The 12,872-nt window shown below is 40.3% G+C and overlaps 4 protein-coding genes across 5 annotated transcripts; 2 read left to right on the plus strand and 2 right to left on the minus strand.

The window, feature by feature from the left end:
* LOC122073540 (O-fucosyltransferase 38) lies at window positions 1-3,537 on the plus strand (the record flags this gene model as incomplete). Its single annotated transcript, XM_042638130.1, is given in 8 exon segments — window positions 1-89; window positions 175-352; window positions 613-741; window positions 882-1,018; window positions 1,524-1,737; window positions 1,844-2,028; window positions 2,794-2,889; window positions 3,057-3,537. Coding segments are annotated over 8 exon segments (1,158 nt in total), but the record flags the coding sequence as incomplete, so codon positions are not given.
* An 856-nt stretch (window positions 3,538-4,393) lies between these two features.
* LOC122073538 (pentatricopeptide repeat-containing protein At2g44880-like) lies at window positions 4,394-6,731 on the minus strand. The gene has a single exon (XM_042638128.1). The coding sequence runs from the start codon at window positions 6,596-6,598 to the stop codon at window positions 4,745-4,747; it is 1,854 nt and encodes a 617-aa protein (XP_042494062.1). The 5' UTR covers window positions 6,599-6,731; the 3' UTR covers window positions 4,394-4,744.
* LOC122073539 (pentatricopeptide repeat-containing protein At3g21470) lies at window positions 6,635-8,730 on the plus strand. The gene has a single exon (XM_042638129.1). The coding sequence runs from the start codon at window positions 6,752-6,754 to the stop codon at window positions 8,522-8,524; it is 1,773 nt and encodes a 590-aa protein (XP_042494063.1). The 5' UTR covers window positions 6,635-6,751; the 3' UTR covers window positions 8,525-8,730.
* Window positions 8,540-11,039, minus strand: LOC122073541 (psbP domain-containing protein 4, chloroplastic). 2 transcript variants are annotated; one of them, XM_042638131.1, is made up of 5 exons: window positions 10,411-11,039; window positions 9,962-10,065; window positions 9,369-9,480; window positions 8,908-9,135; window positions 8,540-8,804 (listed from the first exon to the last, which is right to left on the minus strand). In XM_042638131.1, the coding sequence occupies exons 1-5, from the start codon at window positions 10,754-10,756 to the stop codon at window positions 8,740-8,742; spliced, it is 855 nt and encodes a 284-aa protein (XP_042494065.1). In that variant the 5' UTR covers window positions 10,757-11,039; the 3' UTR covers window positions 8,540-8,739. The 2 variants fall into 2 exon arrangements, with proteins under 2 accessions (XP_042494065.1, XP_042494066.1); XM_042638132.1 differs by having other exon boundaries at window positions 9,962-10,069; window positions 10,411-10,553.
* Between the last annotated feature and the right edge of the window lie 1,833 nt (window positions 11,040-12,872).

The following is a 12,872-nucleotide window of genomic DNA, read 5'->3' on the forward strand; positions in this document are numbered from 1 at the left end:
ATATCTGATATGGTTGCTGTGGCACACATGATGAATGCAACATTAGTTGTTCCTCAACTAGATAAGCGGTCATTTTGGAGAGATTCGAGGTTTGCTCAAGTTTCTTGTGTCTGCCATTGGGATTATTGTATTTCCTTTTAGTCTGTTAGTACTTAAGTCTTTTGCTTTTTACAGTGCGTTTTCAGATCTATTTGATGAAGACCATTTTATCACAACCTTACGAGGGGATGTGAGGATAGTCAAGGAGCTTCCCAAGGAATTGGAAAATGTTCCTCGGGCTCGAAAGCACTTCACTTCCTGGTCAGGTCTGAACTACTATGAGGAGATGACACGATTATGGAAGGACTATAAGGTGAATTAGTTTTATACCGTACTTGATCTATTTCACTTGTCTGAACTTCTAAACATATGGATATAGTTTTCTTTACTTTCAAATTATGGCTAAGTTTTTAAGCATTATTCTTTATTTCTTTACCAGGCAAACTGCCTCTAATGCCTGGTGCTACCATAACATATGCTGGTTTTTTTTTTTTTGGGGGGGTGGGGGGATAATTTCAATAAGCTAAATTTCTTATATGGAGATATGGCTTCCTAAGACTTTTTCTATGGCAGGTCATTCATGTTGCAAAATCTGATTCCCGACTAGCAAATAATAACCTTCCTGTCGATATCCAGAGGTTGAGATGCCGTGCTTTATATTATGCCCTTCGCTTCTCTCCTCCAATTGAAAACCTAGGAAAGGTCTGAGCTTTTTGTATAATTACCTTAATGCCCTAGTATTTTGTTTGGACATCCATTGCTTATGGATGCATTTACGTGTTCTCTTCTATGGGTTATCCTGTTAAATTAGGTTCTGTGCATGCATGATAGTGACACAACAGAAGCTGGTAGAGCGGTTAAGATCACGTGGGGGGAGGTATATTGCTCTTCATCTACGATATGAGAAAGACATGCTGTCTTTTACTGGCTGTACCTATGGTCTGACTGATGTAGAAGCGGAAGAACTGCGGATAATGAGGTAAAAACGTTTTTCTGATAAAACAGAAAAATAACGTGTATATCAAGTTGTAAAAATGGGAAGTGGTCACTCTCTGTGCCTCTGAACATGCATAGCAGTTGAGCATCACATGTGAAGAAATTTGTATCTTCTTATGATCTTGATAACTATCATCTAAAAAATCGAAAGATGCCCACCATTATTAGAACATGCTCCATAACTTTGTCCTCTCTCTCTCCCCCACCCCCTTTGGCTCTCCCTCCCAACATATACATACAGCTTCGTTGCCTAGGTGTTGCTTGCATGCTTTGATTGCGGGATTTTATATGTCATTTTATTGGGTCCTCCTTAGAAAGTCCAACATAATGTGATATATGGATATTTCTGATGTCACTTGGTTGTATTGATTTAATATCTTTATCCCGAACAAGGGGATGAAACACTCCTCGTGGAGCCAAACTACCATAGAAATGTGCTTGTATACGTGAGAGTCGGTGACAATGGATGCTTTTCATCTTTGTCATAGGGAAAACATGAACCACTGGAAGATGAAGAAGATAAACTCAACAGAACAGAGACAGGGAGGTTTCTGTCCGCTAACTCCCGAGGAGGTTGGCATCTTTCTTCAAGCTCTTGGTTATCCTTCATCAACTTTGATTTATATTGCTGCTGGGGAAATCTATGGTGGCAGTAATCACATCTCAGAACTTAGATCTCGCTTTCCAAACCTCATTTTCAAGGTCTGTTAATGATTGCGTAATTCCGATAAATGGAATTAGCAATACGAGTTGATGTACTAATCCACTGATCTTGTGCGTTAATCACCTACATGATTGATTGGTGCAGGAGATGGTGGCAACACCAGAAGAATTGAAATCATTCGCGGAACATGCATCTCAAACAGCAGCACTGGATTACATCATCTCTGTGGAGAGTGATGTCTTTATTCCATCATATTCAGGTAATATGGCAAGATCTGTTGAGGGGCATCGGAGATTTTTGGGTCATCGGAAGACAATCACCCCTGATAGGTACATATATTTCCTGTCCCATGAATATCGTAGAGCAGTAGATACTAGATAACTGTTCCAATTTGCCAACTTAAAAAAAAAAAAAAAATTACGTTCTTGTTAACAATGGACTTCATAGGATGGGCAGAAAAATGGCTTTAAAAGAAACAACATATCAAGTAAAATACACCTATAAATAACATTTATTAGCATGAAGGGACCACGGAGTCTCATCTTACATGGAGAACTAGGTCTGTCATCTTCTCCATGAATGTCTTATTCTTTATGAAATCACTATCTAGTAATTCCTTGATGGGTTTGAAAACAGAGGAGCTCCGAGAGAGCCAATTTACATTGTTGTCTAGTGTCTGGTTGTGTTGCTCGAATTTGGGCTCCTCTTTTCTTGGTTTTTTGTTTGTCGTTGTCATTGGGTCCCCCCCCCCCCCCCCTTTTTTGTGTGTGTTTGGGGGTGGGGTTACTACCACTTTCTTTCAAGTCTAGACAACATTCGGTATGTTGAGAATTAATGTTTTTTTTTTTTTCTTCAAGTGCACGTTGAGAAGTCTGTTATTTGTAGACAGTTATTAGTCCATGCAGTAGCAGTATTTGTAACCTATAATGCAAAGGTACTGGTTATTGGATGGATTGGGTGATCCATGGAAGTTTTATTTATATGGATGCAATATTTGTATGTTCGGAGAAAGCTGATTGCTTTATTTATGTTTTGAAATCGGGTGACCTTGTTTTGATCTTTCCCTTTTATCTGTTTATCAATTTTATCTGCAGGAAAGGACTTGTTGAAATTTTTGATAAGATTGAAAGAGGAGAGCTCAAAGAAGGATCGTTAATATCATCTATCATAAAGCAAATGCACAGAAATAGGTCAGAGTTTTGTATCTTTCGAATCAAAGAAATAAATGCTAAAGTCAATTTTCACAATGGTTGGTTAACTATCAGCGCTCATAAACAAATATGAAACATTAGAATCAATCTGGACGACCCCAGACAGCATCATATCAGTGATAGCCATTCATGTGTGATATTTGCAGACAAGGAGCTCCAAGGAAAAGGGAAGGTTCATTGCCAGGGATGAAAGGTAGAGGTCGTTTGAGAACTGAGGAATCCTTCTACGCAAATCCATTCCCAGAGTGTATATGTAGTTCCAAGACACATTCTTAGGTGACGTCAACAGAAACCAGCACTTCTGGCTTCTCCTCACAACCTCTGATTTAATTGGCTCACACTACAGAACCAGCTCTGCAGATGTTTGAATGAGCTTCACTGCACTTCAACTATGGACGAGCCTCATCTTGATGGCATAAAAACCTTGGTTCTCTGATCAATGATGTTTTTCTTATTTTTGTTGTACTATTATAGTTACATTAAGGGGAAATTCTTCGAGAACTGCCTTCAAAAGATTTGCATTACTTTGCTGGCATCATCTCTATATTGGATCCACAACTCTTGAGAGAAGGCAGAGTTCCTTCTTGTTGCGGAGGTAAAATGAAAGTTTATGCCCCTCATTTATCATGACTTTTTTTTTAATTCAAATGAAGGAGGCTAGTGGCCATGGCAATTAAGGGATGCCTATCCTTCGAAAGGGAAAACATCAGCCAGAAGTTCCATGTCTGTTATCTCTCTTCCAATAATGAATATAACGAACCAGAAGCTTCAGAATTCTGATCAAAGAATTCATTGAATGTACTATGGATTGGGAAGGCAAAAAAGCAAATAGTAAAAAGCATCACAGAAGCATCCTCCTGTGATGATCTTCTCTGCTTCTCTAGCTCTGTGAAGTTTAGCTGAAGGTAACATTCTCGGCTAACAGAACCCTGAGACAACTGTGCTCAGTTGGACTAGACCATCATATTCCTTTTTATCATTCAATAACTTGATTCTAATTTCCATTAAGAGGAAAGCATTATAGAAGCATCCTCCCGTGCCCAGTGAGTCAGTGACTGAGTGGTGCTTGCATCATTTTTTTTTATGAACCCTTCCCATTAATCCTAGACATCTTAAGTGAATTCTCAGTGGTCAAATCTGCAGAACCTATGTACTTTGAAAGGCTATTAAGCTTGTAGCTTATGCTGTTGTGAACAATAATCAGCAGGTACGTCAGTTTCTCATGGTTGTTAGGCTCAACTGTTCATGGGAGTCCTGTGAAATGTTTGTTCTGATGGTTTCTCTGCTAGTACTCTCTTGTCTCTCTGAATATATATCTGAGTTCCTCATAGAAAAGGATTGGAGACTCCCTCACAGAATATCTTAATCGTGCGTCAGCTTCCTGTGGAAGAAATTCTCAGCAATTCATGGTGTTCTCTTTAAATTCATTAGACTTTGTTCAATGCATACTTTTCCGACTTCCTTAAACCTAATAGAGAAAGTATGATGCAATAAAGCTTTATTTCAGTGTGCACAAGAAACAATCCTTCTTTGGCAAGTCCATCAATAAAATTTGGTACAACCTCCAGGAATTTACATTCAGGATTTCCACTTCTTTTATATGAACAATGGAGTGTCACATTTCCAAACCAATCCCCCAGGACGGGTGCCTTAGATGGGCGAAAAATGCTCCTTAATGCTTCAAATAAATCAAATACCCTGCCTTCCAAGAAAAGTACCGGCGATTTTATATCTAAGTATCCGCTCTTGCAAGTTTCTGCTGGGAATAGGAAAAGGAAATGTCTCATGTTTGTCCCAGAATAATCCTTCAGGAGTGATTTCACAACTCTTGCTGTTAGAAACCATTAGTACATTCTGATGTCACATCAAATGCCATTTTCAAGTGTTCAATTAATCCATATAAAGCTTCATATATCTCCTTCCGGTGTCTATGCCTTCTATCCTTGGCCATAAATTCATGAACCGTGTCCCCAATTTGGATTGAGCTACAGCCAGGAACTTTCTCTATGCCTTCCTGTCTCATTGCCGTTCTAACACTCAAGACACCTTCCCAATGTTGGTTTGATGCATTCAAATTCGAAATCAACGTAAGGTATCCAGGATTCAAAGGCTCCAGCTCAAGAATCTTTCTGGTCACAAAATCTACTACCATTTCATTTCCACAAGTTTTAGAAGAACTAAGCAAAGTGCCCCATATGACAGCATTGGGTTCCAAAGGCATGCTCATGACAAGCATGACTGCTTCATCTAACTTGCCTGCTCGACCAAGAAGATCAACCATACAACCATAGTGCTCAATTCTTGGTTTGATGTTATATCCATAAACCATCTCATCGAAGACCTTCTTACCTTGTTCAACTAGACCTCCATGGGTACAAGCAGTGAGGACAGCAATGAAGAGAACATCGTCTGGTTGTGTTCCTTCTCTGTGCATTGTATTGAAGAGGGCCAAGGCTTCTCTACACCGCCCATTGATGGCTAGGCCTGAAACCATTGATGTCCATGTGATTACACATTTCTTGGGAATCCTCTGGAAAACAGCCTCAGCATTTTCTACGTCTCCACATTTTGCAAACATGTCTATAAGAGCATTTCCCAATGGAATTGATAAATCAAACTTGTTTTTCTTAACGTATGAATCAATCCACTTCCCCTGTTCATGAGCTCCTAAGTGAGAGCAGGCAGAGAGGATACTGATAAGAGTGGTCTCATTGGGCACACACTTGCCATTGATCAACATATTGTGAAATACAGACAAAGCTTGATCAAATAGATCGTTGTCAATGTACCCTGCAATCATTGCATTCCATGATATTACACTTCTAATGGGCATCAAATTGAAAAGGTTATTAGCAGATGTAAGATCCCTGGCTTTGGCATAGCCTGAAATCATTGCTGTCCAAGAAACTACAGTCTTCTCTGACATTTCATCGAAAATAGATTGTGCAGTTTTCAAATCACCCTGCCTCACGTATCCAGTAATTATAGCATTCCATGAAACTTCGTTCTTAATTGGCATCCGCTCAAAGATCAACTGGGCAGACTCCATGTCCCCGACCTTGGAAAGTCCGGAGATGATAGAATTCCAGGACACGATGTTCCTGTGCGGCATGGAATCAAACAATTTGATGGCGGATTCTGTATCCCCGTGCGTCAAGTATGCACCAATCATAGAATTCCATGTAACGACATCTCTCTCAGGCAATTCCTCAAATACCCGATATGCTAAATCTAGATTAGTGCTGGACTTTGTGTAGAAATCCAAGAGGGTATTCTGGACAAAAACATTTGACCCGTATCCTGATTTCACTATTTCAGTGTGTAGTTCTGTACCATCTTCGAGATCTTTGGACGATTTACAGGATTTAAGGAGGATCGTGAAGCTGAAATTATTGGGAGCAATTGACGCCGCCTTCATCCGATTGTAAGTACGAAGGGCATCATTTCGACGGGTTCTCACGATGAAGCACTCAATCATCGTATTGAAAACGAAAACATTCGGGAAATTTGAGCTTTCGAAGATTTTAGTTGCATATTCAACAAAACCGAATGATGAAGAGAGACTGATAAGCTTCGGTAGAATAAAATTGCTTTCTTGAAGACCATGGATGAAAATCACGACATGGGTTTGCTTCAATTCCCTGATAGACTTACAGTTCTGTAGAAGTTGGAGCATTTTCTGCTCCATTCTTATTTGGCTGTGGCTTGAAGCCTTGAACTCATCCAGTTATTCTCGTTTATTCCGTAGAACCAGAGGGGCAATTTCGTCATTCCGAAGGTGATGCCTGGCATGAGTGTTATTTTAAAACTCCCAAATCTCTACAGTAAGAACTAAAGTGAGATGAAACTAATAAGGGAATCCGAAATCCAAAAGCAACAAAAACGTAATCGTTTGAACCATCAAAACTCATCCCTTTCAAATCCAGCACTCTTTGAACAAGCCCTCCCAGTTCCCTTCACAAAAGGAGACCTCAATCCCTCTCATTGGTCTCACCAGATAAGGAAGTATCTCTCTCAAGGAGTACCAAGAGAGGCCCTTCTCATTTACTCCCAAGGTCGGCGTAAAGGAATTCATCACCATACTGTAATTCCTGTGCTGCTCAAGGCTTGTGCTCTTCTCTCCTTTCTCCACTATGGGAGGGCTTTGCATGCCGAGTGTGTCAAAATTGGGGTAGACCATGATGTGATTATAGGAACTTCACTGGTTAGCATGTACTCCAAGTGTGAAGGCGTAATTAGTTCTCGTAGGATGTTTGATGAAATGCCAGATAGAAATGTTGTCACTTGGAATGCCATGATAGGTGGGTATTCAAGGGATGGAGACATGGGTTCTGCACTATATCTATTTCGACAGATGCACGAACAGACGCCAGTGACATGGGCGGAGATGATTGATGGGTTCGCAAGAAATGGCGATATTGTGGGAGCTAGGAGGCTGTTTGATCAGGCTCCTCTTGAGATGAGGAATGTGGTGGCGTGGACCGTGATGGTTGATGGGTATGCAAGCAACGGACAGATGGAGGCAGCGAGGCAGCTTTTCGAAGAGATGCCTCGACGAAATTTCTTTGCTTGGTCCTCAATGATTGCTGGATATTGCAGGAAGGGTGATGTGAAGGAGGCAAAGGCCATGTTTGACCGTATCCCAGTCCGGAATTTGGTAAACTGGAATTCATTGATTGCTGGTTATGCACAGAATGGGTTTGGCAAGGAAGCTCTGGAAGCATTTGCTAAAATGCAGTCTGAGGGGTTTGAGCCGGATGAGGTTACAGTCACGAGCGCGTTATCGGCTTGTGCAACTGTGGGTTCTTTGGGTTCTGGTAAAGAAATCCATAATCTGATCAGTCATAAAGGCATCAAGCTTAATCAGTTTGTTCTCAATAGTTTAGTAGACATGTATGCTAAATGTGGGGATTTAGGCACTGCGAGACAGATCTTTGAAGCAATGCCCCAAAAGAATGATGTTTGTTGGAATGCAATGATATCAGGCCTTGCTGTTCACGGACGGAGTGAAGATGCACTCGAGCTTTTTGGCCAAATGGAGGAGTCAAGTGAGAAGCCCAATGAAGTTACATTTCTATCTGTTCTCTCAGCTTGTGCACATGGAGGTTTTGTCAATGAAGGGCTAGATATCTTCTCCAAAATGAAGGAACAATATGGTCTAGTTGTGGGCATTGAGCATTATGGGTGCATGGTGGACCTTTTGGGACGAGCGGGGAGATTAAACAAAGCTTATGATTTGATCAAGAAGATGCCAATGAAACCAAATGATGTGGTCTGGGGAGCCCTGCTTGGAGCTTGCAGGATCCATTCGGACACAACGACGATGGAGAGAGTAGCAGAGGAATTCGGGATGCTAGAGCCTGACAAGGCCTCTAGTGATGATGCACGTTATGTGCTGTTGGCAAATATTTATGCAGCTTCAGATCGATGGGAGAAAGCCCAAAGCATGAGGATAATGATGGGTAATAGAAGGGTCCAGAAGACACCTGGGTGCAGTTCAGTAATGCTTGGTAATATTGAGCACCAGTTTCACGCAGGTGCTCAAGCTGATCCACGGACCCATCAGCTGTATGGTGGAGTCACTTATGAAAGGAATAAACTTGTTGAAGATTAATCATAACCAAGCTTCTGAAACTATTCCAAGGGGTATAAAATGCTTCCCCTGTAGAAAGCTTTTCCTGAAAAGGCTGATCCGGATACAATATCAGAAATGTATTCTTGCAATACAAATTACATACACTGATTCCTATAATTTTCCTAGTTTAAAAAAACTAGTATGTTCAAGCATTCTCAATTCAAAGGAATTGTCCAATGTCTAAATATGCAGTGTTAGACGACACGAAAGGAGTCTGCAATCCGTTTCAAGTCCTGATAATGCCTCTTCCATTGAAGACCTACAAGAATCATTGAAGGAAAAGATATTTTAGTTCTTAATCATAACTGCTGGCCATCATTTCAATGTCGAGTGTAATGTGGTGTAAATATGAACATTTTTACCATTTGCAGTTACATTGAACAGGTAGAGCCGATTGCCAGCTGCAGTAGCAGTGATAAGAGCGTGGGGTGGCTCCAACTCGAATTGGTAGTATGTCCTCCCAGAATGTTGTTCCACTTCCATGTTTAAAACCTTTCCCTCTACATTCTCCCCGATCACTTCTGGTCCAAATGCATTTATCACTTTATCAGGTGGTCCAATCTTTTCAATTGTTGCATCTTCACCAAGATCTGTAGATCACCACATGATACAAAGCAACCCCAAAATACATGAACTAGGATCATATCAACCATTGAGTCCTAAGAGTTGAGTAAAAAAGGAGACTTGCATGACAAGCTGAGCCCAGCCTTACTCAAGAGTGAGTTTCTAGGAAAAATTGAATTACTGCAATCTATGCAAGAGCCCTACCGATTCGTTTCTGATAGTGGCAACAAATTTGAAACAAGAAAGAGTCAAAACTCACTGTCGGCAAATCTGAGAACAGGAGCAACGATGACAAATAAACGCCCTTCCTTGGAGCTTGCAAATCTCAAATCAATCTCTGTCCCACCAAGATCTGCAATTGAAACTGGAACCTGCAATGTGGAATAACCTCTTAAGAGAAACCAAGCAACTGGTATTCAGTGAAAGGTGAAAAAGAGATCTCTTTGGTCCTGGTAAGCAAATGTTCCAGGACTGATGTCAGTGCAATTGGAATAATGAAACATCTGGTCTGGCACATTTGTTTGGTAACAGTTGCAAAGTCTGATTGGATGTATGGTTGAAGATTATGATTTGTTCCAAGAAATTTCCGCTACATAGAAACAAACCTGGTAAAATAACTCTCCAATTGAAAATTAGAAAGGAGATATCCATCAGATAGTGAAGCATTGACTCTTAGCCCTATGGATCAACAGTTCAAAATGCCTTTTCTTTTGGTAGGGGAAGTTGGAAGGAAGATACTGTGATTTTTCTTACTCAAAACAAGGAGTATTTTAATAGGTTGTGCTGCTTTCATAGAGAAATGATTATCCAAAATATAGTTACAGCTTCTAGTGCACTGAACAAATCTATTACCTCTCCCCAATCTTGAGGAACTGAAAATGAGTATGGGATAATTGGACTCCACCCAACACCATGGCCTCCAGACTTCTCATCTGGTCTGCGGTATGTCCTCCAACCTATCTGAGCAAAGACAGCAATTCCAGTAAATATTAATGAAACAACAGATTGATTTAAGAACGAACGCAATAAAGAATCAACATAGCTTTTTTTTTGCAGTGTTTTTTGCAATTCTTTTGACCAAGGGCAATTATCTTGTATCCAAATCTTTAGAAATAACATATTGGGAAAAATCTGTTTTGTACTTGTTCCTACTGGATAAAATAAATCTCAGGTTTTAGAAAATTAAAAAATCAGTCTATCGATTGGCCAAAAAATTCAGAGATATGGATATGGAAATAGATATTGTGGCAAAAGGTGTTGGTATATTAAAAAGGGAAAAATATGAGGCTCTGAAAACCAACCTTTCTCATCTGGCTCAGATAGACCAGGGATCCTCCCCGCTAGAAGGCCTTGTTTCACTTCAGCTAACCCATATCCAGGAAAAGTCAAAACTGCAGCAGAAACTAAAGAAACCCCAGAAACCATAGCTGATCGTCTAGTGAAAAAAGAAGACAGTTTGTCCGTATCTTCATCAACAAAGCCATTTCCTTTTGAAACTACAGTAGCTTTTGGACTTGAAATCTTCTTCCCTGGAGAAGACTGAGCATCTGTGTGGAGAGGTCGCAAAATCTGTTCAGAATGTAGAAACTGAGGAGACTTGTAATCTCGCAACGGAAACCAACACCTGGTGAATAGGTTTGTGCTCATTATTCACGAGAAGTAAGGAAAGCAGGACCCTGTAGTGTTAACAGTGATTTCAGGAGCGGAGCAGAGCAGAGCTGAGCTGAGATTGGGAAATCTGATTTTTGCTCAGTTTTTGGAGAGATTTAAAGATTTACAGTTTGGGTCGAAGAGTTTGATTATTCAAGTTTCTCCAAAGAACTAAATCTGTGGACGACGTCCCGTGTCTGTAGCTTCACATCTGTGATGACGATGAGTGTAGTAAAATCTGGGAACTCCCCAGTCCATAAAATTTGTTATGAAATCTCGAGCTGACACGTATGGGGTGAGTGTATAGACTATAGATAAAGCCTGATGAGCCTCCAATGTCCGCTCCTCCGCTTCCCCCCGACTCATATTTGTTTGATAGACTTTGTCCAGTCTAGAGAAGTTCTACCAAAAAACCAAAAATCCTAGATAAGTTTTCTTGCTGATTGTCAGTCTCCTGACCCTCTCTTGGCCTTGGGTCGAAGGACTTGTTTGTAAAGTCCCGGGTTTTCTTGCTGTTGATCCACCATCCAGTCTAAATGTGTCTGGATTTTCCTGTTTATTTTATCTGCTCTAAATCATTTTTAAGATATCCAAATACACGTATGTGATAAAAAAAAAAGAATCGAGTTTCCCTAAGGCAATGGTGAATGAGAATAAACAATAAAACTATACTTTGAAAGCGCTTGAATTCATATAGTGGACTTCTTAGACTATGTTTAGGCACCGTTTGATAACGTTTTTTAATGTTTCTGTTTCAAGAAAAGACAGAAACAAAAATTTCCGTTTCTAGGAACAGAAACGGAATTTTGGATGTTTGATAAACCTTGTTTCTTGTAGATTTTTTTTATAGACAACATAATGGAAAAATATCTCTTTCCATTCCTCTGTGCTTAAACTTTAAACCGCCATTGAAGCTGCTCGGACTGTAGGAATGGTGGTTGAATCAGGTGCTCTGTGAATCGGACTCTGTCCAGATCGGTTGATGGTAGCCGAAGATCGACAACCACTAGATTTCTTTGATGGTAGCCGAAGATTGGTTGACACTGGATTTCATCGTTGGTTGGTGAAGATGTGTGCAGACGTTACGAGCAGGTCCACCCCCCTTTAGGCTTGAATTGAGACCTAAAACCCTAACTATTGAAGGGAGCCTCGACGCCTACGACACTCCCTCGATTGTCCATGCCGATGAAGATGAAAGGGAACCATTTTGGTCGGAGGAGGCAGCGGCAATATTCGACAGAGAATGAATTGGTGACCGTGGGGCATCGGAAAATGGGAAAGGCAAACAAATGATTGACGAAGAAGAAGAAGAAGACAATGTAATAGATAGAGGACTAGATGGTGGTGAGGTTGTCCAATTGTTGCTGAGGTTGAAATTGAATAGAGAGAAGAAATTGCATAAAACGAGAGAAGTTGCTAAGAGCTTGAAGATTGTTGTTGTTATTGTTCTGATGGATAGAGTTACAACTCCTATTTCTTTGCCTTCACTTGTTTCTAGAAATGACAACTTGTTCCGTCATGTCCGTTTCTAGGAGTAGAAATGACCATAAATTTTAATTTCTACTTATGAAAACAAGAAAAACGAAACGAGTTTGTCAAACGCTTTTTGTTCCGCTTCTGTCGTTTCTTGACACAGAAACACATTTCTTGAAACGTTATCAGACAGACCCTTAGTATAATCGCTTAGAATGCACTATCGACCGAGATTGCATACTAAGCACAAGTATAGCAACCTATGCAAGAACCTTTTACTCTCGTTTTTTCCCCTCAAAGTTACTTTGATAACCATACAACAACTCAGCATGACAATGAAGGGCCCCACATCGAAGGAATGGTACCCAACATGACACGACAAATATGTTGATTGTGTAACCTCTCCATTGCCAATCAAATAATTACTAAAAATGGGTTTTGTGGATATACAAATCCAACAATATGAACGTCGCATGCAATTGTAAAAATTAAGATTGGGAATATATATATATATATATAATTATTTTATTTTATTTTTTTTGTGGGGAGTAAATTTAAGATTGGGATCTCGAACTAGTGAAAGAATGATTCTAACCCACCACCCCCCACACCCACACACCCACACCCCCCGCACCCCACC

The sequence above is a fragment of the Macadamia integrifolia genome, chromosome 3, assembly GCF_013358625.1.
Source record: "Macadamia integrifolia cultivar HAES 741 chromosome 3, SCU_Mint_v3, whole genome shotgun sequence".
NCBI lineage: Eukaryota > Viridiplantae > Streptophyta > Magnoliopsida > Proteales > Proteaceae > Macadamia > Macadamia integrifolia.

Excerpts from the sequence above, each read along its gene's own strand:
- LOC122073539 (XM_042638129.1), top strand. The coding sequence starts at position 6,752 with ATGAAACTAATAAGGGAATCCGAAATCCAAAAGCAACAAAAACGTAAT.
- LOC122073541 (XM_042638131.1), bottom strand. The coding sequence starts at position 10,756 with ATGAGCACAAACCTATTCACCAGGTGTTGGTTTCCGTTGCGAGATTAC. Across the intron at positions 9,481-9,961 it reads TTCCTCAAGATTGGGGAGAG|GTTCCAGTTTCAATTGCAGA; the intron begins GTAATAGATTTG and ends TCCACATTGCAG. Across the intron at positions 9,136-9,368 it reads TGTTCTCAGATTTGCCGACA|ATCTTGGTGAAGATGCAACA; the intron begins GTGAGTTTTGAC and ends GGTGATCTACAG.
- LOC122073538 (XM_042638128.1), bottom strand. The coding sequence starts at position 6,598 with ATGGAGCAGAAAATGCTCCAACTTCTACAGAACTGTAAGTCTATCAGG.